This window comes from Panthera leo, chromosome F2, assembly GCF_018350215.1.
Source record: "Panthera leo isolate Ple1 chromosome F2, P.leo_Ple1_pat1.1, whole genome shotgun sequence".
NCBI lineage: Eukaryota > Metazoa > Chordata > Mammalia > Carnivora > Felidae > Panthera > Panthera leo.
In genome coordinates, this window is record NC_056695.1 from 22,190,196 (window position 1) to 22,202,557 (window position 12,362).

The 12,362-nt window shown below is 41.8% G+C and overlaps 1 protein-coding gene across 1 annotated transcript in view; it reads right to left on the bottom strand.

Annotated features, from left to right (window-relative positions):
* Positions 1-11,559, bottom strand: part of TRPA1 (transient receptor potential cation channel subfamily A member 1) — a 55,347-nt gene extending 43,788 nt beyond the window's left edge. The window contains exons 1-3 of the mRNA XM_042924314.1: positions 11,449-11,559; positions 5,403-5,562; positions 2,003-2,178 (exon numbers count right to left, since the gene is read on the bottom strand). Of these exons, the coding sequence (XP_042780248.1) occupies positions 2,003-2,178; positions 5,403-5,562; positions 11,449-11,559 (447 nt within the window). The remainder of the gene's footprint in view (positions 1-2,002; positions 2,179-5,402; positions 5,563-11,448) is intronic.
* Positions 11,560-12,362: the final 803 nt, after the last annotated feature.

Sequence of the window (12,362 nt, forward strand, 5' to 3'; positions counted from 1 at the left end):
CCTAGGATTTCTTTGGTAATTTATCAACAAGGTAGGTTTTCGTGTGGTATGATAGACCAGAAATTTTTCCCTCAAAAGTTGAAATGCTAATCCTCAATGTGATGGTACTGGGAGGTGGGGCCTTCAGAAGGTGATTAAGAATGGCATTAGTGCCCATATAAAAGAAACCCCAGAAAACTCTCTTAACCCCTTTCGCTTTGCAAGGACACTAAGATAACAGCCATCTGTGAATCAGGAAGTGATCCCTCACCAGACACCGAAACTGCTAGTGCCCTGACCTTGGACTTCTCAGCCTCCAGAACCGTGAGAAATGAATGTTTGTTATTTAAGGCCCACAGCCAATGGTATTTTGTTACAGCAACTTGAACTGGCTAAAATATGTGGCTTAGCACAAAATCCAAGTCATTATGTGCAGTATAATTTCCTTAGGAAAACTTACTCTCGGTTCCAAATTGCCTCCTTTAGAAATGGATATCTGGTGGCTAACAGACACAAGAAAAGATGCTCAGCATCACTCATCGTCGGAGAAATACAAATCAAAGCCACACTGAGATACCACCTCACATCTGTCAGAGTGGCTAAAATGAACAAATCAGGAAACTACAGATGCCGGCGAGGATGTGGAGAAACGGGAACCCTCTTGCACTGTTGGTGGGAATGCAAACTGGTGCAGCCACTCTGGAAAACACAGTGGGGGTTCCTCAAAAAATTAAAAATAGATCTACCCTAAGACCCAGCAATAGCACTACTAGGAATTTACCCAAGGGATACAGAAGTGCTGATGCACAGGGGCACACATACCCCAATGTTTATAGCAGTGCTTTCAACAATAGCCAAATTATGGAAAGAGCCTAAATGTCCATCGACTGATGAATGGATAAAGAAGATGTGGTTTGTATATACAATGGAATACTACTTGGCAATGAGAAAGAATGAAATCATGCCATTTGCAGCAATGTGGGTGGAACTGGAAGGTATTCTACGGAGTGAAATAAGTCAGAGAAGGACAGATATCATATGTTTTTACTCATATGTGGATCTTGAGAAACTTAACAGAAGACCATGGGGGAAGGGAAGGGGAACAGAGAGGGAAGGAGGCAAACCATAAGAGACTCTTAAATACAGAGAACTGAGAGTGGATGGGGGTGGGGGGCAGGGGAGAGGGGAAAGTGGGTGATAGGCATTGGGGAGGCCACTTGGGATGAGCACTGGGTGTTGCATGTAAGCCAATTTGACAATAAACTATATTAAAAAAATAGAAATGGATATCTGGAACATATTCCATTTGTAAATTTCATTGTCCTTTAAGTAAGCATGTGTGTCTTCTAATGTGTCTATGAAACTCTGTGATGCAGTTTAAAAGCCTTGGACTAAACCTTACCCTTTAGACATTCACCAGTATCTCCACTATTTGACAGAACTCACTCTGAAGGTTTGGAAAAAATAAGAAATTCCCCGAAAGTATAGTTCTTCTTCTGCTAAGACATGCCAGACACTAAGGCATGTCGTCCATCCTAACAAAAGTCGTAAATCACAATTATGTTTTCTGTGTTCACTGAAGCACTCATCACTGTCTTCCTTTTCATCATTAAATCAGGCAGGTAAAAAAAGTAAAGCATTAACTCACAAACATGGAAATGAGAACAAAATTACTAATTCTTGCTTCCAACCAGTTATGCAACATTAGGCAAATTATTTCATTCTATCTGTGCCTCAGTTCCTCAGCTATGAAATGGGGACAATAACAGTCTGACTACAATGTTCTGTTTCTTTTAATGATGATTAAAAAAATTAAAATATATGAATCTTTTTAGAAAATGCTGGCGCATAAAGGCAAGACTATCATCATTAATCATCATTGGCTGGTCAGAAGTAAAACCAACATTATTACCACTATTTCCATTCGCTCTGGTAAGGTTAGGTTGGCCACTCTGGCTCAGGCAGAGACCACAGGACGTGGGTCCTATCCCATGCTATGATGGGGAGATGGCACAAGCCTTACCTTCATCACCTCATTGTGTAAGCCCTGCACAGCGATGTGAAGAGGAGCCATCATGTTGCTGTTTCGGAGGTTTGGGTTGGCTCCTTTGCTAAGAAGAAACTTAACACTTTCAACCTGGTTTTTTTCTGTGGCCCAGTGCAGAGGGGTATTTCCATAATCATCCATCACATTCAGCACTAGAAAAAGACACCAAAGTAAGGATTAGATTTTGCTTGGACTATATCCAACACCTACTGATGCCTATTCACTTCAAAGCTCAGCGCCAAGTGCTACTAACACAGGCTTCACCTTCTGTATAATAAAATGAAGGGGTGGGCTCAGTCAGTTAAGCATCCAAGTCTTGATTTTGGCTCAGGTCATTATCTTGCAGTTCAGGAGTTTGAGCCCCGCATCGGGCACCATGCTGACAGTACAGGGCCTGCTTGGGATTCTGTCTCCCTCTCTCTCTCTGCCCCTCCCCTGCTCACTTGCTCTCTCTCAAAATAAACATTAAAAAATTGTTAATTAAAGTATTGCTTCAGTTCTTAAGACACATCTAATGGACACCTGAATATACAGCAGATATGCTGACGTATGGCATGGACTTTGTCAAATGAGTTAGATGTCTGTCTGCAGCATCCGTAAGAAATAGATTCTCCTACTGCTACAAGCTTTTATCTGTGGTATGAATTTGGGGATAGTTATAAGCAGAAACTATATGCCAGGAACTCTACTAAGTTCTATACAATCATTATTGCACCCAACCCTTTAAGGGCCCACAAGGAACCATGAACATTTTTCAGAAAGATAAAGAAAAATGAGCCTTGGAGAGTTTCAAAACCTTGCCAACATTACATAGCTAGTACAGAATTCTACAAACTGCCTTACCTCTTTGAACCTCAGTGTTAGTATATTCAAATTTGGTAAGAGGGAAGGAAGAAGAAAAGGAAGAGAGAGGGGAAGGGAGGAAAGAAAGGGGAAAGAAAAAATTTTAAATAGGTATATTTCACAATGTTTGGGGGAAAAGAGTATCAAATCATGTCTTCGAAGATCTTAGTAGAGTTATTTGGCCCATAGCAATGTTTCAAAAAATGTTAATGAGAAAAAAAGACATATCACTAATAAACTAGAAGACTGGAATTAGGGCCTGTGCTCCCAAAGCCATATGTGGTTCCCACTTATTTCTAGGATACAACATATTGTACTATTTACCCTGTGGGCTCAGCCTAAGAATATGCCCTTTCATACCACAATGTCTTACATCTGTTCTAAAATAGACTTGACTATATGCTTTTTAATTAGTGGCAAAATATTCTTATGTCTGAGGCGTGAGGAAAGTATTCAGTCACAAATATTATTTGAGGACCATCTGGAACCATGCTGCAGCCACATTTCACATTTTTTCTTTTTCTTTTTAAATGTTAGTTTATTTATTTATGTATTTATTGAGAAAGAGACAGAGAGAGAGGGAGAAGGAATGCGGGGGAAGGGGCAGAGAGAGAAAGAGAGAGAGAGAATCCCAAACAGGCTTCATGCCCAGTGCAGAGCTCAATGTGGGGCTTGATCCCACAACCACGGGATCATGACCTGAGCTGAAATCAAGAATTAGATGCTCAACCAACTGAGCCACCCAGGTGTCCACCCCTCATTTTGCTCCTTTTAGAATGTATCTTTCCATTCTTTTCACTCACCCAAGTACCTCATTCTCAGCAACACAAGTGTGCACGCACACACACACGCCCTCTCCCTCATACTCGTACACATTATTTGATCATTTTGATTGATCAGGACACTCAAGTATTTCATTCAGCCCCAACTTAAATAGGGGCTTAAAATTATAAATTCCCATTCATTAAATAACTTGAATTTGACTTTTATCTCCATCACTTTCCAGAAATCATTTTTACAAAGGTCACTGAGGCCTTTTAATACAAGGATTATTGGGATCTTACTTCTATTTGATCTCTTTGATACAGTATTTCTCATTATTCATCTATCCAAAAACTCTTTTCTTGGCTTGTGTACCATTAATATCTTATCCATCACATCTCACCATCCTCTTGTTGGTCTTTCTTCTGCCATCTGATCCTCGGTATTTGTGCTCTACCCTTAGCTACCTTTGTGGGCAATTTCATGGCCTCCTAAAGGATCTCCATGCACTTCCACAGCCTCATTGGCCCTTTGGGGGCAGCTCCCTTCCTTCTAGAGTTCTAGTCTACTAGAACACTAGCTATTAATCTACTAATCTACTGGACATTTTCAAGTAGCTGTCCTCTGGGCCTTTCAGACTCAGTATGACCAAACCAAATTCACTATTCCTTACATCTTACTCTGAGTTTTCTTCTGTTTATTTTTTTTTAACGTTTATTTTTGAGAGGGAGGGAGAGAGAGAAAGAGACACAGTGCGAATGGGGGAGGAGCAGAGACAGAGGGAGACACAGAATCTGAAGCAGGCTCCAGGCTCCAAGCCATCAGCACAGAGCCCAACACGGGACTTGAACCTGTGAACTGTGAGATGACCTGAGCCGAAGTTGTATGCTCTAGAGACTGAGCCACCCAGGCGCCCCTGTTTTTTTTCATATGCCTTCTTTTCTGGATGGCTATACTATCAGCCTCATCTCCTAAATCAGGAATCTCAAAGTCAGTTCAACCACTTGCCACTTTCTCTTCACGTCAAATCTCTTATCAAGCACTGTCTGCTCTCCATGCAAAAGAGCTCTTGATTCTTTTTTTTTCCCTATTCCAATCTCAAAACCCTGGTGCACTCTCACCTTTTCTTTGCTACTAAGATAGCTTTCTCATTGGGCTTCCACTTCCAATCTATCTTCTACAATATTGATAGAATCATCTTAAATAATGAAGGTCTTATCATAACATCTCACTGCTTAAATCTCTGTGGCATCCCCCTTCCTTGTTACAGTTGAGTTTCTCCAACAAGATGGTGTATGCACAAGGCTGAACTAGGGGACGATGTTCCATCTTCTTGGAGTCTCAATTTTATTTAATGATATGAAATTTAAGTGCAGAATGACCTCAATGGAAATAATAGAGAAGAATACATAAAATGCATCTGAAGGAAATCTGTTCATGTTGTATAGCATCCCAGATATTTGTACCATCCTTTGCAGTATTTCAGTGGAAATATATATTCTTTTTTTGAGAGAGAGAGTGCACGTGAGCGGGAAAGAGGTGAGAGGGAGAGGGAGAGAGAGAATCTCAAGCAGGCTCCACATTCAGCATGGACCTCAGTGGAAACATTTGAGGAACACTGGCCCAGAGGGCAAACCACACTCCTGAGTAAGATATTCAGGTCCCTTATAATCTGGAACTAATATGCCCTTCAAAATTACTTCATACCACTCTTTCCAATGAATCTAACGGATGATGGACTTATGTAGCACTTATTATAACATTTCGTCACCTTCAAAAGAGGAGTCATTGATGATCATCCCCATCAGCTGCACTTGACCTTCTTCTGCAGCATGGTGCAGAGGGGATGCGTTCACATCATCGTATTTGCTTAACTTCTTTCGTTTCTTCATCAAGTTGTTAAATCTACATGTACTTCCTTCAAAAACCACCTGGAAGCATACAAAAAATTGTTACCTCCAACAAGTATATATAAAACTCAATACAGATTAACTGTTAAACGGTTACTATCATCCCAAACTATTTATCATGCTTATGATAAAATATTTTTTAAAGAACACAAAATGCACACAGACATATAGAAGGTACAAGTAAATGCTTGAAAAGTTTTGAAGTAATTGTAAGGGATATGATCTAAGAAATACTAAGTATAGTGAAAATACAGAGAAGTTTTCTTTGTCAGGTGAAAATGTACTTAAATTAAAGCATGGGGGATTTTGGTTAGATAAAAAGATTTTCATGAATGCAAGGATCAAGTCATGTAACTTACGTGGTCAGTACCCTAAAACAACTGCCCACTCACTGCCCTGGGATTAAGTAATTCCCCCTCTTCTGACTACTGGAATCCTGCACCAGGCCAATTCAGGTCAGGTTCACCTCCTCATTGTTCTCTGCACACTGGAAATGCCAGCATTTCTGTGCACTTACTTAGGACCAGATGTCAGGACACTGAGAAGTGACACAATTTGCCCAAAGGCATGCTAAATGGCAAAGTGAGAACTTGAACCGGAGACGCATGGAATATATATTTTGGCTGACTGGCGAATGTTGGAAAAACCAACATACAGTAGAAAGTAAAGCCGAGGTGAAAACCATCATCACAGAATGAACTCTGATACAGTAAATGCTTTAATCATAAACCATAAGAACAGACTTCGTAGAGTAAGCTCAGTAAGCTTTTGGCACAGTTGATGTTGTCACTGGCCTATAAAAGTGTAACTCCAAGCACACACTCACTTCCACTCGATGTCAAGGGAGGAGTGTGAGCTTTTATGAATACCTGTTTTTAACACTTTTCCTCCTGTTTTTTAAATTCTTTATTATGATCGGACTGAGGATGATTTATCATAATCATAATTCTTCCTTGTAAAGTTTGTGGGGACAGTGTTGACATTCTGCTTTTGATTCTCACAAGATATGAAAAATTCCCAAACAGAACCTTTTCTAGAAAATCTCATGGCCTAAACAGACTAAGGTAACTAAAAACTAACCTTCAAAAATAATTTTATTTGATGTTATTAGTGTTACTCTAGCAAACAAAATTTTTTAAAAGCCTTCACGTGATAAACTTGTTTCTATTATCCTGCCTTGCATTATTTAAATTTTCATAAATACTTCAGATCAAAAAGTATATTCCATTTTTCTAAAAGTTAATTAATGGATCCTCTCTTACGATCTGTATTAGCTGACAATCTAGTTCCCTATTCAACTACTGGAGAATTCTTAGTATCGGTTTTATACAGAAAATTAAGAATTTTCAAAATAATTATACTCATTTATAAATTATACTTCAATTGACTGATAAGAGAATTATTCAAAGTTGCTTCTAGAATTCCCCCTTATATTTGAAAGTGAGTACTAGGTATGATCCATAAATATGAATCACATACCTTATTCTATCGCTAACATTTTTATATTGCTGACATAGGATGGTATTATTGATTACAAACCAATTTGGAGACACTGGAAATTGCACTGAATTAGGTATTTTGATATTTGCTTGCCAAAGCCAAATTGCAGATTTTGACCCCAAAATAAGGCTGTAGCCAAACCCTGGCATGTCCCTGAACGGTGTACAAGTGTTCTACTGCAGAAGCTAACCTCTTCTAGCCCCACGCTGTGAGTGTTCATGGGGGACTTAGCGAGAGTTAAACCAGGCTGTCTACCAGAGTGAAGCGTGCCCTTCTCTCTCTTCTTGTTTCCAATCCAATGCCCTCCTTAATTCTCCCTCCTCCTTGAGGCCTTCATGAGAAATACAAGATGCTATTCTCTAGCCTGGTCTTGCTTTGTCTCTCAAAAGTGCCCAATAACAGGCCACAGGACATATGAGGACATTACAGCACTGACAGTTGCTGGAATGTGTGCCATGGATTCCCTTTTCCTCCATTTTTAAAAAATTTCCGATACAGTAAATATTGGTGGCTCTAACCCCAAAACAAGCATCTTTGGAATCTTCAATTTGAACTTTAAAGGGATTCTAAGACAAAAAAAAAAAAAAAACAGTTTGAAAAACACTCGTTAGTTCTTTCCTCACACTGTCTGTACTGAATGTGTACCACACATTTGGATACTTATTTTCTGTGATACTTTCTACATGTAAATAAGTATGCCAGAAAGAGACAGTGAAGGAAGGAAATAAGACCCAGAGCTCTTACAGAGCAGCAGGTGGGGCCAAATGGACCATTATATGCTGCAGAATTTCCCCCAGACTACCTTTTTAAAAAGCAATGTGGAAAATTAATGGAACCTCATTCCATTGCTATGGTAATATATGCACTAAAATTATTTCTCAATGGCCCTTTCAGCTTTGCAAATATGTGACCAAATAAGACATTTGTCTGATTTTTTTCTGAAGATATTTCTTAATATTTCATTACATGAACCAAAAGCAAAACATTTTATAATAGTCCTAGAAACCACTGTAGAATAAGTACTTCCTGAGAATGCTGAAACCTTCTTCAAACAGATGATCCAGGTACTTGCTTTAATTGTCTTTAGCTATGACTAGTCACATTTGACACACATGAAATAAAATGAAGTGTTAAAGTACTTATTTTATTTTATTGAGAGAGAGAGAGAGAGAGCAGTGGAGAGGGGGAGAAAGAATCTTAAGCAGGGTCCACGCTCAGTGGAGCCCAACGTGGGGCTCAATCCCCTAACCTAGGGATCATGACGTGAGCTGAAATCAAGAGTCAGGTGCTCAATCAACCGAGCCACCCAGGTGTGCTGTACCTAATGCATTTTAAAACATAGTTAATACACATGGAGCATATTAGCATTCACTCATCAAATGTCAGGCTGAAATAAATAAAACAAAATCCCTTAAAATTTTGAACTTTGGGTTTTGCTCTATTATCATGGAATAGTCCCAGAGAAATAAATCACTTTTCCAGGACAGTCCTTTAAATACATTATATCACTTTTCAACTACTAAATTCTATGTAAGCTACACATAATTTTAGTGGATGAAGGATAGAATAGCATCCAACCATTTACAAATTTACAGATTCAGTTATAAATTTAAAATGAATTTCTTACAGAAATAAGCGAATTCTCAATGTCTCACCCAGCAAAGGCAGGGTTTGTCTAATTCCATTTGGAAGTATTTTAGCCACTGAATTTGATGTTCTTCCAGTGATAATAAAGGGATTACACTGCCCACCCCACGGTGCCAGAAAGAACAATTCACAGGTCTGCTCAGCGATGTGCAGTCAACACAAACCCAATTACACACTCTGAGAACAAGTACTAAGTTCAGATACTCACAAAGTACTGCTGAATTCACAATGACAAAAGAGCATCTAAGTACTTTATATAAGCTCATTAGATGTGCTCAACAGTCTGAATTCAGTACATGATATGTTAAGGCAGGCTTTGAAGAGACTGCTTAAAGAAAGTTCTGAAAGTAAGCCAAGGAGGTCATTTAGAGAAAATTATTATAAATTCAACATAGTTTTTTATGGTCACAGAGTTACTTCAGATTCTCTTGATTTCTGAACTATATGACTAGCTATGGAACATGATGGACTAGATCACTTTTAAAGAAGTTAATTCTAAGCCCTTTAAAATAGAGATATCAAATACATTTGTTCTAGGTTGCCTCAGTGAAATACATACAAGCAGTAATGGAGTAAAAAAGAGGGAACCTAGGTGAAAGACTGTAGCAAATGAAGGGTCAAATGCTTATGTATTAATTCTCTTGAAAGAAAGTCATGAAGGGGCGCCTGGGTGGCTCAGTCGGTTAAGCGGCCGACTTCGGCTCAGGTCATGATCTCGTGGTCCGTGAGTTCGAGCCCCGCGTCGGGCTCTGTGCTGACAGCTCGGAGCCTGGAGCCTGTTTCGGATTCTGTGTCTCCCTCTCTCTGACCCTCCCCCGTTCATGCTCTGTCTCTCTCTGTCTCAAAAATAAATAAACGTTAAAAAAAATAAAAATAAAAAAATAAAAAAAAGAAAGAAAGTCATGAAAAAAAAGCTAAAAGCATCAGATGGTTCTTTTCCCACATTTCTCATCTTGTAAAGTTTCTCCCATCCTTTGATTTTGTTAGTATTCCTGAAATAGTGGGTCTAGGCTGGAGAAAATATACACCATATCTTTTTAATAAGGAAATCCTTAGAGTAAGAACTCTCCACAGTATTATACGTACTTATTTGTAATTAGTCTCACCACTGACATTTCTACAGAATGATCTGGAATTATTGTACATAATAAAATACATAAATCCCTCAAACTACAAGCTCTATTGTGGCTTCTAAAAGTCTCAAATAACCTAAATGGCTCCACTTGACTTAGGCAATAAAACTAAAGACAGTTAAATAAAAACCATGAAGAAAATGAAGTTTGAGACTTTGTGCTGCAGAAAACCTCCGGTAAATATCTAAGACAAAACCACATTGGTAAGTGAAGGATCTCGGAAGCGATTTTTGAAATGTAAAATTTTCTTCCATTCCATAATATTAATTCCGAAGACATTATCCTAGTGCTTGAAATCAACTGGAGAGCTCAGGTCTTTGGGTTAACCCAATAGATTCCGGTTAATACTCTAATACTAAGGAGGAGGAAAAAAGTGTTTAATCTGGAGGTGCAAACAGAGTCACCTTGGGAAGTCTGGTTTGTCAGTTTATCTGACTTACTACACGTGCCTGACTTACATAATTGGCAGCAGTGCCAATCTGGTGATTTCAATCAAAATTAAAGCTCTTGGGGCACCTGTGTGGCTCAGTCGGTTAAGCGTCTGACTTCCAGCTCAGGTCATGCCTTTGAGCCGCTTGTGCTGACAGCTCAGAGCCTGGCGCCTGCTTCGAATTGTGTCTCCCCGCCTCTCTCTGCCCCTGCCCGTCTTGCACGGTCTGTCTCTCTCTCTCAAAAATAAACTTTTTTTTTTTTTTTTAATTAAAGCTCTTGATCCTGCTGGGACTTTTACATACATGCATATTCACTAAATGTACTGACAAAAGAAACTGCATCTACCTGTGATGCAAAACAAAAACCCTGTCCACTCTTGCTGGACCAATGAATGATAAACTCATACAAGAGACTACTATAAAGCTGCAGAATAAGAGTGAAGTACACCTCCAGGTGCTGAACTTTAAAGTATTCTAAAATATAACATAGTAAGTCACGGGCGTGTATTTGTGCAACCCGCGTCTCCCTCCCTGTGCGCTCTGGAAAATACACAAGGAACTGTTAACATGGATTCCACCGTGGAAAGGGATTCCAGGTGGGGCACGGGAGACACACTTGGGACGTTTTAACGCTTAAAAAGAGACCCTTCTTCCCGCCGACCACGTGAAGACAGCCAGGGGCGGGTTTGCAGAGCCCCCAACAGCCTCGGCGCTCAGACTGCGCCCTGCCTCTCTGGAGGTCAGGGTGTCCCGGGAACCGTGCAAACAACAGAAACCCGTCCTAGCCCTCGGGGTCTCGCGAAGACCACCTACCCTGCGTCCAACGGCCTCCTCTTTCACAGTCCTTCCCGAAGCCCCCACTCCCTGGAGGAACTGCCAGTCCCGCCATTTTCGGTACTTTGGGGTAAGTCCCCGAAGCCGCAGGTGCCCGCCGGTGAGCAAAGGCGGGCCGCGCAAACCAGCGGACAAACACAAAGGACCCGGCAGGCTGCGGGGGCGCCTGGCTAACGCGCCCCTCGGGGCCCCCAGTGCACCGCACACACGCCCTGAAACCCACCCGCCCACCTCGCGGCGCTCGGCGCCCTCGGGTCCCGGGGCAGCCGGCTGGGAAACCTTGAACGAAGGAGCGCAGAGTTCAGCAGAGCCGCCCCCGCCCGTGCTCCGGACCCGTCCCAACCGCCCAGCGCCTAGGGTACCTTCAGCGAGTCCTTGCGGCCGTCCATGCCGTTCTCCACGCCCTGGTAGACAGCGCCCTGGGGCTCCTGCTTACCCCCAGGGCTCAGCATCTTCCTCAGGCTGCGCCTCATCGACCGCACCCCGTCGCCACCTGCGCCAGCTGCTCCCCACGTGCGCGAGCACCTGCGGCGAGAGATTGTGGGGAGGCGGCCGGAGGCCGAGAGAACTTCTGGAAGGGGTTCTTCGGCCCCGGGGCCGCTTGCAGCGCAGGAAGCAGGAGGGACACCGGGAAGAGGCAGGGACACAGACCTCTTGTCCGCGCGCGGCGAAGGGGTGGCCGCGCCGAGACTGTCCCCCGCTCGTCGCTTCGGGCCCAGAGCACGCACGACTCGCCTGTCCGACCTGCGACCGCGGCAACGCACCCCCTAAGTCATGGTGTCAGGCCAGTGTGGATCCAAGGAATCTGGAATCTTTTATAATAAAAACAGTAAGAACCGCCCACCGCACAACCGGGGAGAGGGGCGGGGGAAGGAAGGGAGGCGGGGGTGGGGTGAGGGGGGTGATAGTTGAGAATGAGAGAATAACTGGGTACATTGGGAAGATTTTTAATTTTTAGGATGCCCCCCCCCCCAAAGCTTCTGAGGTTGTGTTTCTCATTTCATTTTAGAAGTCTAGCTCTTTGACTTGGAAATAAGGTTTTTAGAAAAGCGTCTCTTTCCAAAAAAAAATAAATAAAAATGAGGGACTAAATCCTAGCACCGGTTTGAGCAACTAGATCAGGTCTCTTAGCACCTCAGGTTCCTTTTCCTGTGGATGGCAATGCTTATCTCATGATTTGGTGTTTCACAATGGCTGAAAAAGTTACTTGTTAGGTTAAAGGTAAATCCTATCGACTCCTGTGGGCTGTTTACCCTCAGCTTTGTTTGAAAGGTTT